The 16527-nt window shown below is 54.1% G+C and overlaps 1 protein-coding gene across 1 annotated transcript in view; it reads right to left on the bottom strand.

Annotated features, from left to right (window-relative positions):
* TET3 (tet methylcytosine dioxygenase 3) overlaps nt 1–16527 on the bottom strand; it is a 104516-nt gene that overhangs the window by 12076 nt on the left and 75913 nt on the right. The window contains exons 6-10 of the mRNA XM_040993681.1: nt 12880–12973; nt 5211–5419; nt 3881–4031; nt 1300–1389; nt 790–927 (exon numbers count right to left, since the gene is read on the bottom strand). Of these exons, the coding sequence (XP_040849615.1) occupies nt 790–927; nt 1300–1389; nt 3881–4031; nt 5211–5419; nt 12880–12973 (682 nt within the window). The remainder of the gene's footprint in view (nt 1–789; nt 928–1299; nt 1390–3880; nt 4032–5210; nt 5420–12879; nt 12974–16527) is intronic.

Genomic DNA, 16527 nt, shown 5'->3' on the forward strand with positions numbered 1-16527 from the left:
ACACAAGATGGCCCAGGAGCTTTGGCTCTTGCCACTCATGTGGGAAACCTGTATGGAGTTCTAAGCTCTTGGCATGGGCCTGGCACTGCCCCAATTGTGCAGCCATTTGGAGAGTGAAGCATTAAACCAAAGATCTCTCCTCTCTCCAACTTAGCCTTTCAAGTAAACTAAGGCTTTAGCGGTGAGGTGTGACAGCACCCCTCTGAGCAGGTCCCCAGCCAGGCCAACCCCATCCACTCTGCTCCATCCCTCCTCATGTCCTTGCTGACCTGAACCCAGGGGCCTGCAAGGCTCTAACTATGAGCTGCACACTCTTCAGACCTTTCCTTCCCAGCCTGCTCTGACCGCCATCCGCACTGCTGGCAGACATTGCTGAGCGAGTGCTTGAATGTCCCCTGATTCGCATCACGGGACAAGATACCAGCACACACCTGGGAGCTCAAGCTTTTGTCACTACTGCCAAGGATGGTCTTGCACGGGGCTCTGTCCCCGTCACTCCCTGCTACTGGGAACAGTTCAATCAGCACGCACCTGCTCACCAGCTGCATCCATCAATGCGGCTGGGATTTAAAACCAGCTGTGCACAGGGACCTGGCACCACTCGTAGGATAACCGGCACCTCTGGGTGCCCAAGGGGCCAAGCCCCATGGCACACAGCAGGAACTGGCGGAGTATTTCTCTGGGTAGTGGGAGGGAGCAGGAAGTGTGACAGTATCCCTTGCAGCTCTGAGCTTCCTGCACACTCTACCATGGGGCTTCCTCCCAGGGGTACCCCACAGGCTTCCTTACCACAGTGCATCCATTGTAGAGGTTATGCTGGTCCTTGTGGGCGTGGGCACAGAAGTCCATGCAGGCCGTGACCCCCGAGAAGGGTCGCCCTTCCTTGAGCCCCAGGCGGCAGTCGATCGCTACTTCCTCATTGGTTACCTGTGGGGACAGCCAGAGAGCGCGCCTTGGGTGGGAGGGAGGGCGCTGAGAGGGCCCTGCGTCTCACACCGGGACTGTGAGGAGCCTCTGGCTGAGAAGCCATGCAGGAGTGCTTCCTTCAGGGAAGTCTTGAGTTTCCTTTGCCTGTCCAGGAGATGAAGGGCTGATCCAGGAAAGGGGGGGTGCAGTGTTTGATTGTGACACAAGGGAGACAGCGTGGGGTGCAGCCAGCTGGGTGTAAAAACCCGATCCACCAAGGCCCACACCACCACTTGACTTCTGAGCACAGAGGAGCCCACCCTCCTTCCACAGGCTCCCAGGGGTGCCTGTGTGGAGACACGGATGACCTGCAGGCAGAGAAGGATCCAGTACCTGGTTCTGATAGGCCTGGGGGGCCAGCTGCTTGTAGAGAGGGGCGACCTCGGTGGCCAGATCCTGGAAACTCTTCCGGAGCACTTCTTCCTGTGGAGAGGAGGGCTGTCACCCACGGCCCAGCCAACTGCCCCCGGAACAAGCCCCGAGGTACCTCTGGGAAGACGAGGTGACCCCAGGGTCCCCACAGCATTCCCTCAGGGAGGGCACAGAGACACGTCCACTTTCGAGTCAAGCACAGAGACACACACTGTGACAAGTCCCTGCCTAACACATCAACCCCTGAGTCACTTCTCTAGTATCAAGACCAGTTTACCCTTCAACACATGCAGGGAGGGCCCTGCTGCATATCGAGACTGGAGGCAGAGACTGGAGGAAACCCATGCATGCAGACACGGCACACTAGGCCACACACCTGCATGAACCTTCAGAAGAGCCCTTATAAAGCAGGTTCTTGCTTTCATGGTGGGAACACCCTGGCTCGGAGGTGCAGAGCAGCAAGCAAGCCCCTCTGCCTAAGTTCCAGGCAGACAGCATCTATGCTGGACACCCAGCCAGACTGGTCCAGAGCGCCAGCTGGCAGGTCCACAGCTCCTACTGTGTGATGTACAAACCACACAGGACAACAGAGCCATGAATGCATCTCCACTGAGCATAATTAGGACTCCCGGCTCCCAGCCGAGCTGGCCACACTGCAGAGGCCCAAAAGCTGCACGTGGCTCATGAGGTTCCCACACGTCCTCACACAGCATGACCACTCCGGACAATGCTGGCCAAGGCAGTGCTGCAGCCCCCTGGATCCAGCAGCCATGTTTTAAGTATGCAGAGCTTCTCCCTGGCCCCTGCCCCTAGGCAGCCAGCAGAACTTGAGGGTCTACTTGAAGGCCCTGGGCACAAGCAGAGTTTATGAAGAAAGCAAGAGGAAGAGAGGAAAGAACCAGGCAATGGGACTGGACGTGGGAATCCCACACCGCCATACCGGCCAGTCTTGGCCAGACTGCCCCTACTCCTGCTCTCTCTCCAGGTGCTGCCACCAGCACGGGTGTCCAAAGCCAGCATGGAACAGGGGAGAGATCTGTGAGCTCTGGGCAATACAGGCCTGGCTATAAATCCTGCCTTCACCAAGAACTAGACAAGATTCCTGCTACCAGGCTGCTTGCTGTCTCTTCATAACCCCAAGGTGCATGGCACAGCACATAGCAAGAGTAAGCACACAGCTTTCTGAACAGAGAAAGCGTTGGTGGGACCTGCAGGCCTGGGGCTCGGCTGATCAGAGGCCAGTGTGGAGGACTGTGAATCCCACTTGAAATCAAAGTCTAGGACCAAGTCAGATTATCTTACGTTCCTACAACAGCCAAAAAGCCAGGATGAAGGGGAGTCGGCAAGCTCTACGAACAAAGCCTGCAGCCAAGGCGCCGACATGGACTATGGTACAAGAACCATGTGCTGGGCCCGGCGCGGTGGCGCAAGTGGTTAAGGTCCTCGCCTAGCACGCCCGGGATCCCATATGGGCGCCGGTTCTAATCCCGGCAGCCCTGCGTTCTAATCCCGGCAGCCCTGCTTCCCTTCCAGCTCCCTGCCTGTGGCCCGGGAAAGCAGTCGAGGACAGCCCAAAGCTTTGGGACCCTGCACCCGCGTGGGAGACCCGGAAGAGGCTCCTGGCTTCGGATCGGCATAGTATCGGCCCGTTGCGCTCACTTGGGGAGTGAATCATCGGATGGAAGATCTTCCTCTCTGTCTCTCCTCTCTGTATATCTGCCTTTCCAATGAGAAAATAATAAAAATAAATCTTTAAAAAAAAAAAAAAAGAACCATGTGCTCAGGAGGTCCTTGCCCTGTGCAGAATGGGGACCCCTTACTGTGCTCAGAGCTTAGAGACTGCCAAGTTAAGACTGGGATCAGAATGCTTCCTGGGGCCCAGTAAAGGGACCCAACAACTCCCCCAGCACCCCAGGGAGCTCAGGGATGAGGGAGGGGGGAGGCTGGAGGTGATAGGGCAGCCTGGACAGCCCTCGGGGCATGAGGAGGAATGGTGACTTCCTCTCCGGGTGGCCTCTGTATCCTGGTTCACCAAGGAGAAGACAGCTGGTAGCCCCAAGAAGACTCGCGAGTGGAGGGGCCTTGACCTCCTGTGACGGGGCTGAGACAGCTGCAGCCGGGATACAGGACTGCCGGTCCAGTGCCGGAGGACCAGGCCAGGCCCCTGGCGTGCAGACACTGAGGCTCTCCAAACAGGACTAGAGATGCAGCTGGGCTTTCAGCAAAGACCCAGAGGGGAGCCCCGCTTGCTGCTGTGCCTCCCAGGCGGGGGAAGAATGAGTGAGCAAGACAGGGCCCTTGGGGCGGGTCTAATTCTGCATCCTAAGCATTCAGAGAAGTCTACAGAGCCGACCTAATTCCCAAGAGCCTGAGGCACCTGTAATTGTAAGTCTAATTTTCACGGTCTCTGCCGCTCCAACATACAGCTCTAAGAAGCAGAGTAAAGCCAGTTCCACTTCCTGCACATCGGTGTGCCAAGCCTCCCTCCCACCCGACTGTCCCTGACGCCAGGGAAAAGAGCACTAGGCACAGCCCTGCTCACCTCCTTGGGGTTGTCCCCTGCAAGGCGGAACTTCCGAGGTGTCTTGCTCCGAGCGTATTTGCAGCCGTTGAAGTACATGCTCCAGGAACAACCGAAGGAGAAGGAGGCACCGCAGGTGTTGGGGTCTTTGCCTTGGCAAGCGCAGGTCCGGCTGCAACAGACCCCCGAGGTCAGGCCCTGGACGTGAGGTCCTGCATTCTGGAGTCCACCTCCTCCCTGCCAATGTCCAACACCCCCAGCCCCCAGCCCCTTCTCACACTGTGCAAGTGGAGAAAGCCAGCTCTAAGCCATCACGCTACCCCCACCCCAAGCCTGCTGCTGGGAGAAGCGCACAGGCTGTGAAATGGGAAAGGCTCTTGTAAAAACACTTGGGCCACCAGTCCCAACACAGAGCCCACGAACGGGACGCACACAGTCCGCAGCGTCTGAACAAGTGTGTTGCTGCAGCGTGTCAGATGCCAACAGATCTTCAAATACAACCCTAGGGTGGCACTGAGAACAGCAGGTCGGGTGCTGCTGGGAGGACAAAATCCCCATCCCAGTGCGTGCAATCGAGAGCTGCCTACATTCCTGCTAAAGCAGCAGACGCTGGCCCAACGGGTTAGATTGCTGCCAGTCATACAGGAGGCCTGGATGGTGCCCCTGGCTCCTGGCTTCACTTGCTCTAATTATGTGGGGAGTGAGCCAGCAAATGGATCACACTCCTCTCTGTCTCTCCTTCCGTCACTCTGTCAAATAATTACATTTAAAAAAAAAATCTCAACACTTAAAATCTGGAAACAAGTCAAATGGAAACTGGAGAGCAAATGGGGCTACATCCATGAGTGGAATGTTACTCAGGGACACGGGCACTAGGTATGAGACACACGTCCATCCACAGGATCAACACGATACTCAGTGCAAGAAGCCAGACTCCCAAGGCCACATGCTACGATCCCAGGTCTTGCAAAGACTTGGGGTGGGAAGGGGCAGCTCGCAGGGGCACAGGGAATTGGGGCAGCATGGAGCTGGCCTCTAACTTGCCTGGGCAGACACCTGTCAATACTTCAGGATACTTAAAAGGATCACATTTGGTGCAAATAAACAAAGCTTAAGCCCCAACAAGGGTAGGCTCTGGGAATCACTATCCTGAAAACTTTTTCTATCTTTGTTAGCCTCATGAGAGCCTCAGCGTGTGGCAGCAGAGCTGAGCAGTTCACAGCCTCTCCCCAAGCAGGGCCAGAACCACGGCCCTGACTGCAGGACACACAGTGCCCAGCAGAGGGCGACACCCTTCCGCAGGACTGCCTGGAGCCCCAAGTAGTTGCAGTGAGCCTTCCCCAATACATACTCATCATTGAGGCCACATCTCCGGCTGGTGGGGTTCCCATACTTCCGCAGGGTGTCGGTGAGCTCCTGGTAGAGGGTGTCTCCGAGGCTGCGGGGGATGCCCTCCCAGGCCAAGATGAGGATGACGATCACGGCATTCTGGCAGTGGTGGCCGGCGCGGTGCCGGACCAGGCACAGCAGCTTCTCCTCCAGCGTGTGTCTGCGGATCACCTGCGGGAATGCCCGTAGACGCCTTTACCCTCGAGAGTGAGCACCGCCCAGGCTCCTCTGCCCAGGCCTGGGGGCGCAGGTCTGCAGGGCACAGTCCTAGAGACATCCTGCCCTGGAGACAGTATGCCATGCATGCTCAAAGGATGTTAATGTTAGCAAATAAACAAATTATTTTTTACAAGCATGAAATGAAAACTAGTGGAAGACACTGGTATCTATGTAGATTTGCATGTTTACAAACACACCTGTCCAGTGGGGAGCAAAAGGAAGACAGGGATTTGTCCGTCTTCCTGATACCTGAGTGGAGTAAAGGCTGCCTACTTGGGTTTTTCTGGTTAAAAGACCCATGGCGGGGGAACCCAAACATAGGATTACCCTGTGAGCCAGCAACTGGTTCCCAGGCGAGGTCCCAAGTGAACGGACTACAGGGACGCAGAGGCCTGGACCCCAGCATTCGCCAGAGCATTACTGAGCACAGGTGAACCGGTGTCAACAGCCCGAGTGGTTGCTAGCCTCCGGCCAGCGGGTCATCATGAACACGGCAGAATGTCACGCAGCCTTTGCAGTGAGGGAGACCTGTATTCAGCACAGCTGTGAAGTCAGAGAGATACGGGGCTGGCACTGTGGCGTTGAAGGTTAAGCTGCCATTGGTGACACTAGCACACCTTATGGGCACTGGTTCGTATCCCTGCTGCTCCACTTGCAATCCAGATCCCTGCTAATGCTCCTGGGAAAAAGCAGCGAAGGATGACCCAAGTGCTTGGATCCCTGCACCCACGTGGGATTGCTGGATGAACTCAGCTCTGCCTGGCAGGGAGACAGCCACTGCGGCCAACTGGGCAGTGAACCAGTGGTTGGGAAATCTCTACCTCTGCCTCCCTCTCTCTTTCAAAGTCTTTTAAAACAAATGTGTGTATACACACACACACACACATACACTCAAAAAAGGACCAATACCATGATTCCACTTTTATAGGGTACCAAGCAAAACTGAATTATTATGAAAATAGATGTTATCAAGAACTAGGCAGGGAGAAGAGGTACTGATGATACAGAGTTCCAGTTTGGGATGATGAAAAGGTTCAGGAAATAGGACTGGTGGTGGCAGCTGGCGTTGTGGCACAGCACATTAGGCTGCACCTCTTGTGACAGCAGCATCCCATGTCAGAGTTCTGGTTCAAATCCCAGCTGCTTCATTTTCAGCCCAGCTCCCTGTTGATGCACTTAGGGAAACAATTCAAGCACTTGGGCCCCGAGTCACCCACATGAGATTAGGACAGAGCTCCAAGCATTGGCCTGGCCCAGTGCTACTCATGTAGGTGGACGATCTGTCTCTCCCTCCATCTCAGGCACGCTGAGATGCTTACATACCAGTATGAATGTACTCAATGCCACCGCCTGTCCATTCAGACAGCTAAAATGCCAATTCTTGTCACAATAAAATCTACAGCAAACCCCACTGAGCTATAAGCTTTGAATGGATAAATTACAGGTCTCATATGGGTCACATCTCAAACAAAACAGTGGAGCCCTGGGCATGGCCCTGCTCTGCAGCTTGGGATCTGGCCAGGTCCTTCTCACAGTTCTCGCTCCCTCCCCCAAAGGAAGAAATGTGTTAGGGAGGGTTGGAACTGGGGACCAGGGATGTCGAGCATCCCCAGAAATGCTGTAACCAGAAACTGCAGGGGCCTGAGAAGAGGGGCAGGACAAGGCCGGATGCGGACTGTGATGCAGGGCTGTTGCAGGACTGACAGCAGGGGGCTTCCTCATTTCACATTTGAGCAAGGGGCAGATGAGCAGTATCTGCTGGCAGGTGCTGGGACTGGGTGCAGGTCACGTCAGACTGGACTATATCTCTCCCACCTCCCCTGGCCTGCCCTGACAAATGCAAGCTGTGGGGCTGGGAGTGGTTCTGGTAGCAGAGCTATGGGCTCTACTAGGCTGTAGCTCCTGCTGGTGCGCATGAGAGCCAGGGCTGCAGCGGACTAAGCAAAGCTGTAGCACCAGAGGGTATGCACAAGGGCCAAGTGGGATGTGGGACAGACCAGGCTAAGCCACAGCACGTACTAGCACACACAAAAACCGGGCTGACGGTGGGCCTGGGTGCGTGTAGGGGGTTAACTGCGGATCACATCAGCAAGGCCGTGGCATCTGCTAGTGTGTGTGAAGACCAAGCCTGTGATGGGCTGGGCTGGGCTGGGCTGGGCTGGGCTGGGCTGGGCTAGGCCGCAGCACCCACTGGTTCATGTGAGAGATGGGACTGGAGGCAGAACTGCATCTACCAGTATATGAGTTGGCTAGTGCAGGTGATGGACACCCTTGACCCAAATGAAGTCCAAGGTTACCCCAGGCAGTGCTTCTTCAGGAACTCCCCAGCTGGAACACTGGACGCAAACTCAGGTCATGGGGAAAAGCACAAGATACGTGGTCTGACCTTGGAGCGCATGTTCAGGCACGGGGCCTCTTCAGTTGCTGATGCCCATGCAGTGGACAGCATGCCCAGACCCAGACAGGGGACATGACAGCTCATCTAGGCCAGGAGAGGATGGCAAGTGCCATGTTAGAGGATGGATAACAGGACAGATTGGGTAACTCTCCTGGCCAAACTTTGGCAGCAAGTGTCTGGGTCTGTGGATTCACTAAGGTGGACTTGGTCAACTAGTAGATCTTGGAAAGATTTTCTCAATGCTGGAGCAATGAAATCAACAATATCTCAGAACTATCAAAACCACTCAAGTGATACCCTCGGAATATTTTCCCTCAACTCGAGTTCATAAGAAGACAACAGATGGGGCCCGGCGCGGTGGCGCAAGTGGTTAAAGGTCCTCGCCTTGCACGCCCGGGATCCCATATGGGCGCCGGTTCTAATCCTGGCAGCCCTGCTTCCCTTCCAGCTCCCTGCCTGTGGCCTGGGAAAGCAGTGGAGGACGGCCCAAGGCTTTGGGAACCTGCACCCACGTGGGAGACCCGGAAGAGGCTCCTGGCTTCGGATCGGCATAGTATCGGCCCATTGTGCTCACTTGGGGAGTGAATCATCGGATGGAAGATCTTTCTCTCTGTCTCTCCTCTCTGTATATCCGCCTTTCCAATAAAAAAAATAATAATAAAAATAAATCTTTAAAAAGAAGACAACAGATGACCATCCCCCATCTCCGGGTGCTGCTGCGGTTTGGTAGCAAAATAGGGTCCCCTTCCCTACCCCCTCTGCAGACACAGGAGAAAAGGAAGCAAACGGGAGGCTCCTGCCCACCCATCTTCCTCCATGACTTAGCTCTCTCTATCCCAGTCAGAGGCCCACGTGGACACACCTCCTCTCATCTACGTAAACAACACTAAAATTAAAGTTAAAAATAAAAATAGCAAAAAGAAAAAAAGAAGAAAGAGGCAGATGATCAGGACAAGAGCAACCTAAGCAGACGAGCCACACACCCTGGTGTAACGCAAGCTTGTCGGATCCTGGGAGACAGCAGGGGAAACAAACAGGAAAGGGTGTGGGTTCCCGAGGCCGAGCAACAGGGACAAGCCCTCAGTGATGGCCTGCTCCGAGGCTTGGGAGACCGAGCAGGTGCACCCGTCGCCTCCCAGGGCACATGCTGAGGTTGAGGGACCCCTGAGAGCCTGTTGAATCCAGCTGGCCCTGCCAGGCAGGAAGCCAGAGGGCGATGCACCAAGCTTATAGAGAATGGCATCGGGGCCAGCATGGAGGAACAGCAGGCTGCCCCTGTAGTGCCGGCACCTCATGTGGGCAGAACTGACTAGGCGACTGCATCTACTGCATTGCAGCTGTTCCACTTGTGATCCAATGTCCTGCCGACGCCCCGGGCGCAGCGGTGGGGGATGGCCCACACACCGGGGTCCCTGCACACACACGTGTGTATCGGAAGAAGCTCCCTGATCTGACCTGGCCCAGTCCCAGCTGCTGGGGCCATTTGGGGATCGAACTAGTACAAGGAGGGCATCTCTCTCTCTAACTCTTTCAAATAAAATGAATATTAAAAACTCAAGATTGTGAAAATGGCATTAAAATATTTGATAGAAAATTTGGAGATGTATGCATCTGAGAACCCTCCCAAGTTCATGGGAATGCATGCTATGAAAGAATCCATAAATTTCAGAAATGTGCTAAATGTTTACCTTTTTTATTATCTTTATTTCTTTTTTCAAAGTCAAATTTACAGAGACAAGAGAGACTGAAAGATTTTCCATCGGCTGGTTCACTCCCCAAGTGGCTGCAATTGCCACCTGGCTGAGCTGATCCAAAACAGGGAGCCTTTTCTGGGCATCCTACGCGGGTGCAGGGTCCCAAAGCTTTGGGCCATCTTCAACTGCTTTCCCGGGCCACAGGCAGGGAGCTGGAAGGGAAGCGGGGCTGCCGGGATAGAACCGGCGCCCATATGGGATCCCGGGCGTGCAAGGTGAGGACTTTAGCTACTAGGCTGCCTCACTGGACTCAAATTTTTATCTTTTAATTCTATTTCCCCAAACTTTTGAAGGGCCCTTGTGTCAGGGAAGTAAGTGGGTCAGCCCACAAGACTAGTAACTTCAGTGCAGTGACTCGTGGTCTACCGTTCCAGTGCAGGCACCAGGCCTTTCACCAGCCTACCCTACCCTATCAGAGTTCCAGCCTTCTCCAGATAATTTCTTCCACTCTTGTAACAAAAGAAACAAAAGAAAAAACTTTTACATGAAACTTCCCTATTACAACCCCAGGGCCAGAACAATGGCTCCACAGGCTAATCCTCTGCCTGCAAGCCCTGACATCCCATACAGGTGCCAGTTTGTGCCCCAGCTGCCCCGCTTCTGACCCAGCTCTCTGCTTACTTTCTGGGAAAGCAGCGGAGGACGGCACAGATGCTTGGGAGCTTATCCAAAGGGGGCTCCAGGCTCTTGAGTTTGGAATGGTTCAGCTCTGCCTGTAGGGGAGTTATCTTTCTCCTTCCCTGTAAAATCTAACTTTCCAGTAGAAATAAACAAATAAAAACTATGAGTACCATATTCAACATTTTTTCTTGTGGTAAAATATACATTATTTTGGGCCCAGCACGATAGCCTAGTGGCTAAATTCTCACCTTGCATCTGCTGGAATCCCATATAGCTCCAGTTTGTATCCTGGCTGCTCCACTTCCCACCCTGACTGTGGTCTGGGAAAGCAGTAGAGGATGGCTCAAGGCTTTGGGATCCTGCACCCACGTGTGGGAAACCCAGAAGTAGCTCCTGGTTTCTGACTTCAGATTGGCTCAGTTTCGGCTATTGCAGCCAATAGGGGAGTGAACCAGTGGATTGAAAGATCGTCATCTCTCCTCCTTTGTATATTCGCCTTTCCAATTTAAAAAAATAGTTTAAAAAATACACATAATTTTTACTACTATAATCATCTTTATATTTTGGTGGCTCTGGCTACATAGGCATTATTGGACAATTATCACTTCATCTAAATTTTTCCTCCTGCAACTAAAATTCTCTATTCACCAAACGACCCTCATCACCCCCTCCTGTAAGCAGAACCGCATTCCATCTGTGCTTTGGTGACCTGGCTTCTCTCCCTCTCACTGCACACCCTCAGAGCCCTCCACACGGCGACACGCGGCCTGCGGCAAAACCATCTGCAAATCACTGCCCCTCTTCTAAAGACCCGAATGGCAGAGGGACATAGAAAAGAGATTTTTCATCTGCTGGTTTATGTCCACATCAGTTGGGGATGGGCCAGGCACGTCAGCCAGGAGCTGCGTTGGAGTGCTGTGTCCCTCTAAGCATGTGTGAGTCACGTTTCCAGCAGTGCAGGGAGAGGGAATGAATTCCTGCCTCTCCCTCCAACTTCCGAAGGACAGAACTCTAAGCAACTCCTCCTACCAAAATAGTAGGCTGTTTGGCAACTGAATAGCTTACAAAAACTCAAGTCCCACACTAGTGCACTGCCTGGAAGGAAACAGCTAGGAAAGCTGTCACTTCAGAGCACACTTGCTGCTGTCACGGGCCTGGGGTGTACCAGCCATCTGCTCCTCCGTCACCAGACCCGGGAACGCTGTCACTGCCTCCCCTTCCACACATCACCGCCTGGGCTTCGGAACCCCCACGGGATGCCAGGTAGGCAGACGCAATCTCAGGCTGCCCGAGGCCTCTGGAGACGCACGTCCTCTTCAAAGCCACCCAGACTTTAATACGCCATCTTCCCTGAAGTGGGAAAAGCTCCTGCGCTCTGCTTTGGACACAGCTTCCAGCCCACCCCCCACTGGGATTCCCTCAACGATCATGAGGGTCGGCAGGAGGACTGCCAGCTTTCTCCCAGCAGCTCATGTCACTTCCCTGGTTGTTCCTGGCAGGGAGGAGGCGCCGGGAGGAGCAGGGCAAGCCCCCACCTTCAGCAGCGACCTCTGACCTGCCCCTGCAATGCTCACCACTCACAAGGGCGCAGACCTGTGACTGCACTAACTAGTCCAGATTCTCCTGTCACATGTAATTCCGCACTACTGACTGACGAGCACTAAAAATAGAAAACAATCACTAAAAATAGCTATGTGATTGCTCAAGTTCAGACACCTTTTCCTGAAAGGCAAAGGCACGTAGTACAGAGCAGATCAAGACGGGCGGGAGCACAGGTGGACGAATGCTGACCAAAGCCGTCTCACCACCTTCCTCCCTCCATCCCCCGGCCTTTCGGCCTTCACCCACCTGACCTTCCTCACCAGGAATATATCTCCACCTTCTCCTCAGCCCACACAGTACAGCCCTGAAGCCACGGGCACAAGCACATTCCACTTCTCAAGAAAAAAACTAGTCTGAATGTTCCTGCCACCATTCATGCCCTTGCCCGGGCCCCTTGAGCAGCCGAAGTCGGCCGGTGCATGTGGTCCCTCGTCCAGGGCTACCCCGACTCTGCTTGTCTCCACAGCGCAGCTGACATAGTCTGGAGCCTGCCCAGTTCTGCGCCGCTTGGCAACTACCCGAGGCACTGTTCCACAGCCTCAGCACAAGCAGGGACTCCGCTGGCCTGAGCTCTCTGGGGACCATGAGGGCTAGGTCAGGACAGCCATGCTGACGGAAGGGGCTTGGGTCTGTGACCACTTCCTGTTGGGACCCTCAGACTGACCACATGGAAATGGGGCATCAGACCCTGCGCATCAAGTGGCACAGCTGGCCCACTGCCTGCCAGCCCTGCTTCTGTGTCAGCCTTCCAGGCAGCGGACAGGAGCACAGGGGCACAGAGGGGGCAGAAGGAATCCAATGGTCCCCAGTGGCGCCCAGAGCTGGGTGAAGACAGCATCTCTCGCTCTCCCTCTTCCTGAACCAGCACTGAACCAACAGGGCACAAACCAAGTGATGACGGACACAGTCCCAAGGCCAGCCTAGGGAGGGCATATGACGAGGGGAGCACAAACATTCCGCCACAACTTGAGCAGTGACGTGCGACAGGAGGCTGGGGGAGCAGGGCACAGCCTCAGCAACAGGGACCTGACACTCACCCACTTGGCGATGGGGCAGCCGCGGGAGCTCTTGCCCTCCTTCCCGGTGTAGATGACCTTCTCAATCCTGATGGCTTTCCCTTTCTTCCCATACCTAGGGAGGCAGACAAAAGCCAGTGTTAGCAGAGCAGAGCCCACAGGACATCTGCTCACAGCAGGAAGCCCTGCTCCTCCCGCCTGTGCAGGCAGCAGAGGGTGAAGCGGAACAAGAGGGAGAAAGAGGTAAAGGTCTGAATGTAGTCTCTCTTTAGAGGCTACGGGGACTCAGTGGCCATGCTTGAGCCTGCAGGGCCTGGTTCATCAGCTCCTTCCTCACTTCCATTCCTCAGGCCCTACCGTGGTCCCAGGATGCAGGGGTGGTCACACAGACTGGCCCCTGAGCCAAGGGTGCAGGCAAGCATTCACAGCCCCCACCACCACAACTGAGCTACCCCGAGTTAACCACTTGCAAATTCAACAGAAGAAAATAAATGGGAGACACCTCTATAGTGCTTACAACCTCAGCTGACACTGTGGGGATGTGGGGAGGAGGGTGACCCTGCCAAGCACCAACACAGGCTCCCATGTTCGCCTGCATTCTGCGGGGCCCCTGGCTTGCTCCTCCATCTGCATACACTCTCTCAGGACTTATGGTCCTTGTCCTCTGAGACCCTTCCACCCAGGATTCAACGGACTTGCCGAAGGTCACACAATTCGATGGGGCAGTGGTGGTTTAGCACAGTCTGGGAAGGGCAGGCAAATGGCAGAAGTCTGGTCTGCATGGACGCTCACATGCCATACGGGAGCACCGGGGGAGTCCAGAGGCAGCAGGTCACGGCTCAAGTGCCCGGGCTCTGTGCCATCCACAGATGCAGCCCTAGACTGAGCTTCGTGTTCCTGGCGTTGCCCTGGCCATTTGGGGAGTGAACCAGCAGAGGAAGATCTCTCCCCACCTATTAATCTGTCTTCCGAATAAAATGAAAACAAATTTGAAGAAAAGGGTAGCTCTGAAGCTCAGACTGGGTCTTAGCATCAGCTTACACATGTATTCAGTAACTGCGGATAACTCGATGAACTTCTTTAAGCCTCGGCTTGCTTTTCTACAAAATAGATATGAATGGCTCTTACCTCCTGGTTTTGGTAAAGATGAAATGACAATTCATGAAGATAGCAATAGCCACAGGACTTTAAAGCCCCTGGCATAAAAGATGAGCCTGATAAACAACCATTACTTTCAATGGGTAAAAACTGTCTCATGGAACCATCTTCTTTGAAGAACACCTTAAGTTCCAGGTGCAACATCACATCATCCGGTACCTGCTCCTTCCCATCCTTGGTGTGATGGTTCCCGTCTTGGGGCTCTGTATTGCCTGGTGCATTTGTAGCACCGGCTGGCTTGTCCAGCTGAACTGCAGCCATCTCCTTCCAGTGGTTTTGGGAAGAGGCAGGCCTCCTTACTGACAAGGTCTCTTGTTCTAGACATTTCCAATCAAGTTGATGACTTATCAAACATATTTTAACACCCCAGGAGTTAAGAAGATCTCTGATCAGCTAACATGGCATGTTACTTTAACAGTCTACATCAAACTAGCCCTGTGGAAAGGCCTGGAAAGACTGCAGGGAAAGCACCAAACATGCAAAGTAAGTTTCTTCCGTGAAGAGTAACTGCCAGAGAGCCTTGTTTATTCTAACACTTAAAAAAAAGAGGAAAAAAGCCTCTTTCCTTCTCCTTTTCCCCGTCCTCCATCCTGCCCCGTCCCCTGCCCCGTCCCTTGCCCCGGCAGCCCCCATTCTGTCACCACGGCAGGAGATACTTTCCTTCCTGTTCCCTCCAGCCCCAATTAAAAAAAAAAAAAAAAAAAAAAGCCTTTTACTCCATTTTCAAAATTAGAGAACAGCAACTTTTTAAAAAAGATTTATTTATTCTTATTGGAAATCAGATTTACAGAGAGGAGGAGAGAGAGAAAGCAAGATCTTCCATCCATTGGTTCACTCCCCAAGTGGCCACAATGGCCAGGAGTGAGTCAATCCAAAGCCAGGAGCCAGGAACCTGCTCCAGGTCTCCCACACGGGTGCAGGGTCCCAAGGCTTTGGGCCATCCTTGACTGCTTTCCCAGGCCACAGGCAGGGAGCTGGGTGGGAAATGAAACAGCTGGGATATGAACTGGCACCTATATGGGATCCTGGTGCATGCAAGGTGAGGACCTTAGGCACTAGGTTACTGTGCTGGGCCCAAGAACAGCAATTTTTAAAAATATGCTGATTTCAGACTCCTCTGAGTTCCCTGTTTTATAGTTCACTTGATAACTTAGCAAAAGGGTGAGAATGTTTGCAATAACCACAATCTTCAGTTCCAAAGGCGTTGGCACGACTGTTTATACTGCCACTAGGAACACCCGCATCCCTGTGCCTGCACTGGAACCCTGGCTCCACTCCCTGTTCCAGCTGCCTGGTGCTCTGGGAGGCCAAATGTGATGGCTCCAGTACGTGGGTCCCTGCTATCCACACTAGGAGGCCCAGAGTGGGTCCCTGCGAGGCTTCAGTCAGGCCCAGCCCCAGCTGTGGTGGGCATTTGGGCAGTGAACCAGCAAATGGGAGCTTTCTGTCTCCTTTCTTTTCCTCTCAAAGAAATCCTTCAAATACAACAGAACACTTCAGGAGCATTTAGTCGGCCACAGGAAGACTCTGGAGTCAGGACTCGGCATTTACTCAGCACCGCCTGAATCAGGAGGTAAGGGTGCACAGAATACCGCTTTTGTTTGGTTCCTGGACAACTTTTGCTAGGTCAGCAACTATCAGGAAGCCTCCCATAGTGCAGGCACTGACCCTGCGTGTCCTGGGGATCCCTGCAGGGGAGAGGAGTCCCAGCGACCACGCTGCGCTCACTGCGGAGGAAGACTGATCACTTTCCTGCCAGAGGGTGATCCGAGGACACGGCTGGCGGTGCTCTGACCGTGTCCTCCCCTCCCTGCACTGACATTCACCTTACAGTGAACTGCCCAATCAGCTAGCTCCTTTTTCTTGCTCTTTCCCTCTAGCTCCTTGTTGGATGCTTCACTTTCCGGTCCATCATGAAGACACCCTCCTAGGACACACAAAAACTGCATTTGCTAGCAGGTCTGCAGCTTTCCTCTCACATGCCTGGCAAGCATGGCCAAGATGGTCACAGGACCCGTAGTGGCCCCTGGGGCTCAGCAGGAGCAGAGCCGTGACTCCCGGGCATCTACTGGGCTCACAGGCAGCTTGGTGGTGGGCACTGTCCCAAGCCCCCAGGAGATGCTGCCACTCCTTGGGCTGAACAACCACTTCCCTGTACCAGCTCCGAGGACCTGCCATACAGGGTCAGTTCCTGGTCTGCAGGAAGAGCACTGAGTGAAACCCCAGGCTCCGAGAACATCTTCTCTCAGAGGGGACACACAAAACTGTGCACACCAGTTGGCTATGGGGTTGACAACTGATTCCAGTTACCCATGACAATAAGAACCTGGGTATCAGGAATAAACTGGGACATCTTACGATCTGCCCTTATCTCCCCGCCCCCACCCCCCCTGCTTTCTCTAAAATCTACAAGCACCATGACCTAGATTTCTGCTTCCCTGCCTTGCCTGTCTCTGTCTGACCCTGCCAACAGGGTGGTCCTGTGGACAGAGAGCACAGGGAGAAGCCCAA

The sequence above is a fragment of the Ochotona curzoniae genome, unplaced genomic scaffold (genome assembly GCF_017591425.1).
Source record: "Ochotona curzoniae isolate NIBS_2020 unplaced genomic scaffold, NIBS_Ocur_1.0 contig_883, whole genome shotgun sequence".
Lineage (NCBI taxonomy): Eukaryota > Metazoa > Chordata > Mammalia > Lagomorpha > Ochotonidae > Ochotona > Ochotona curzoniae.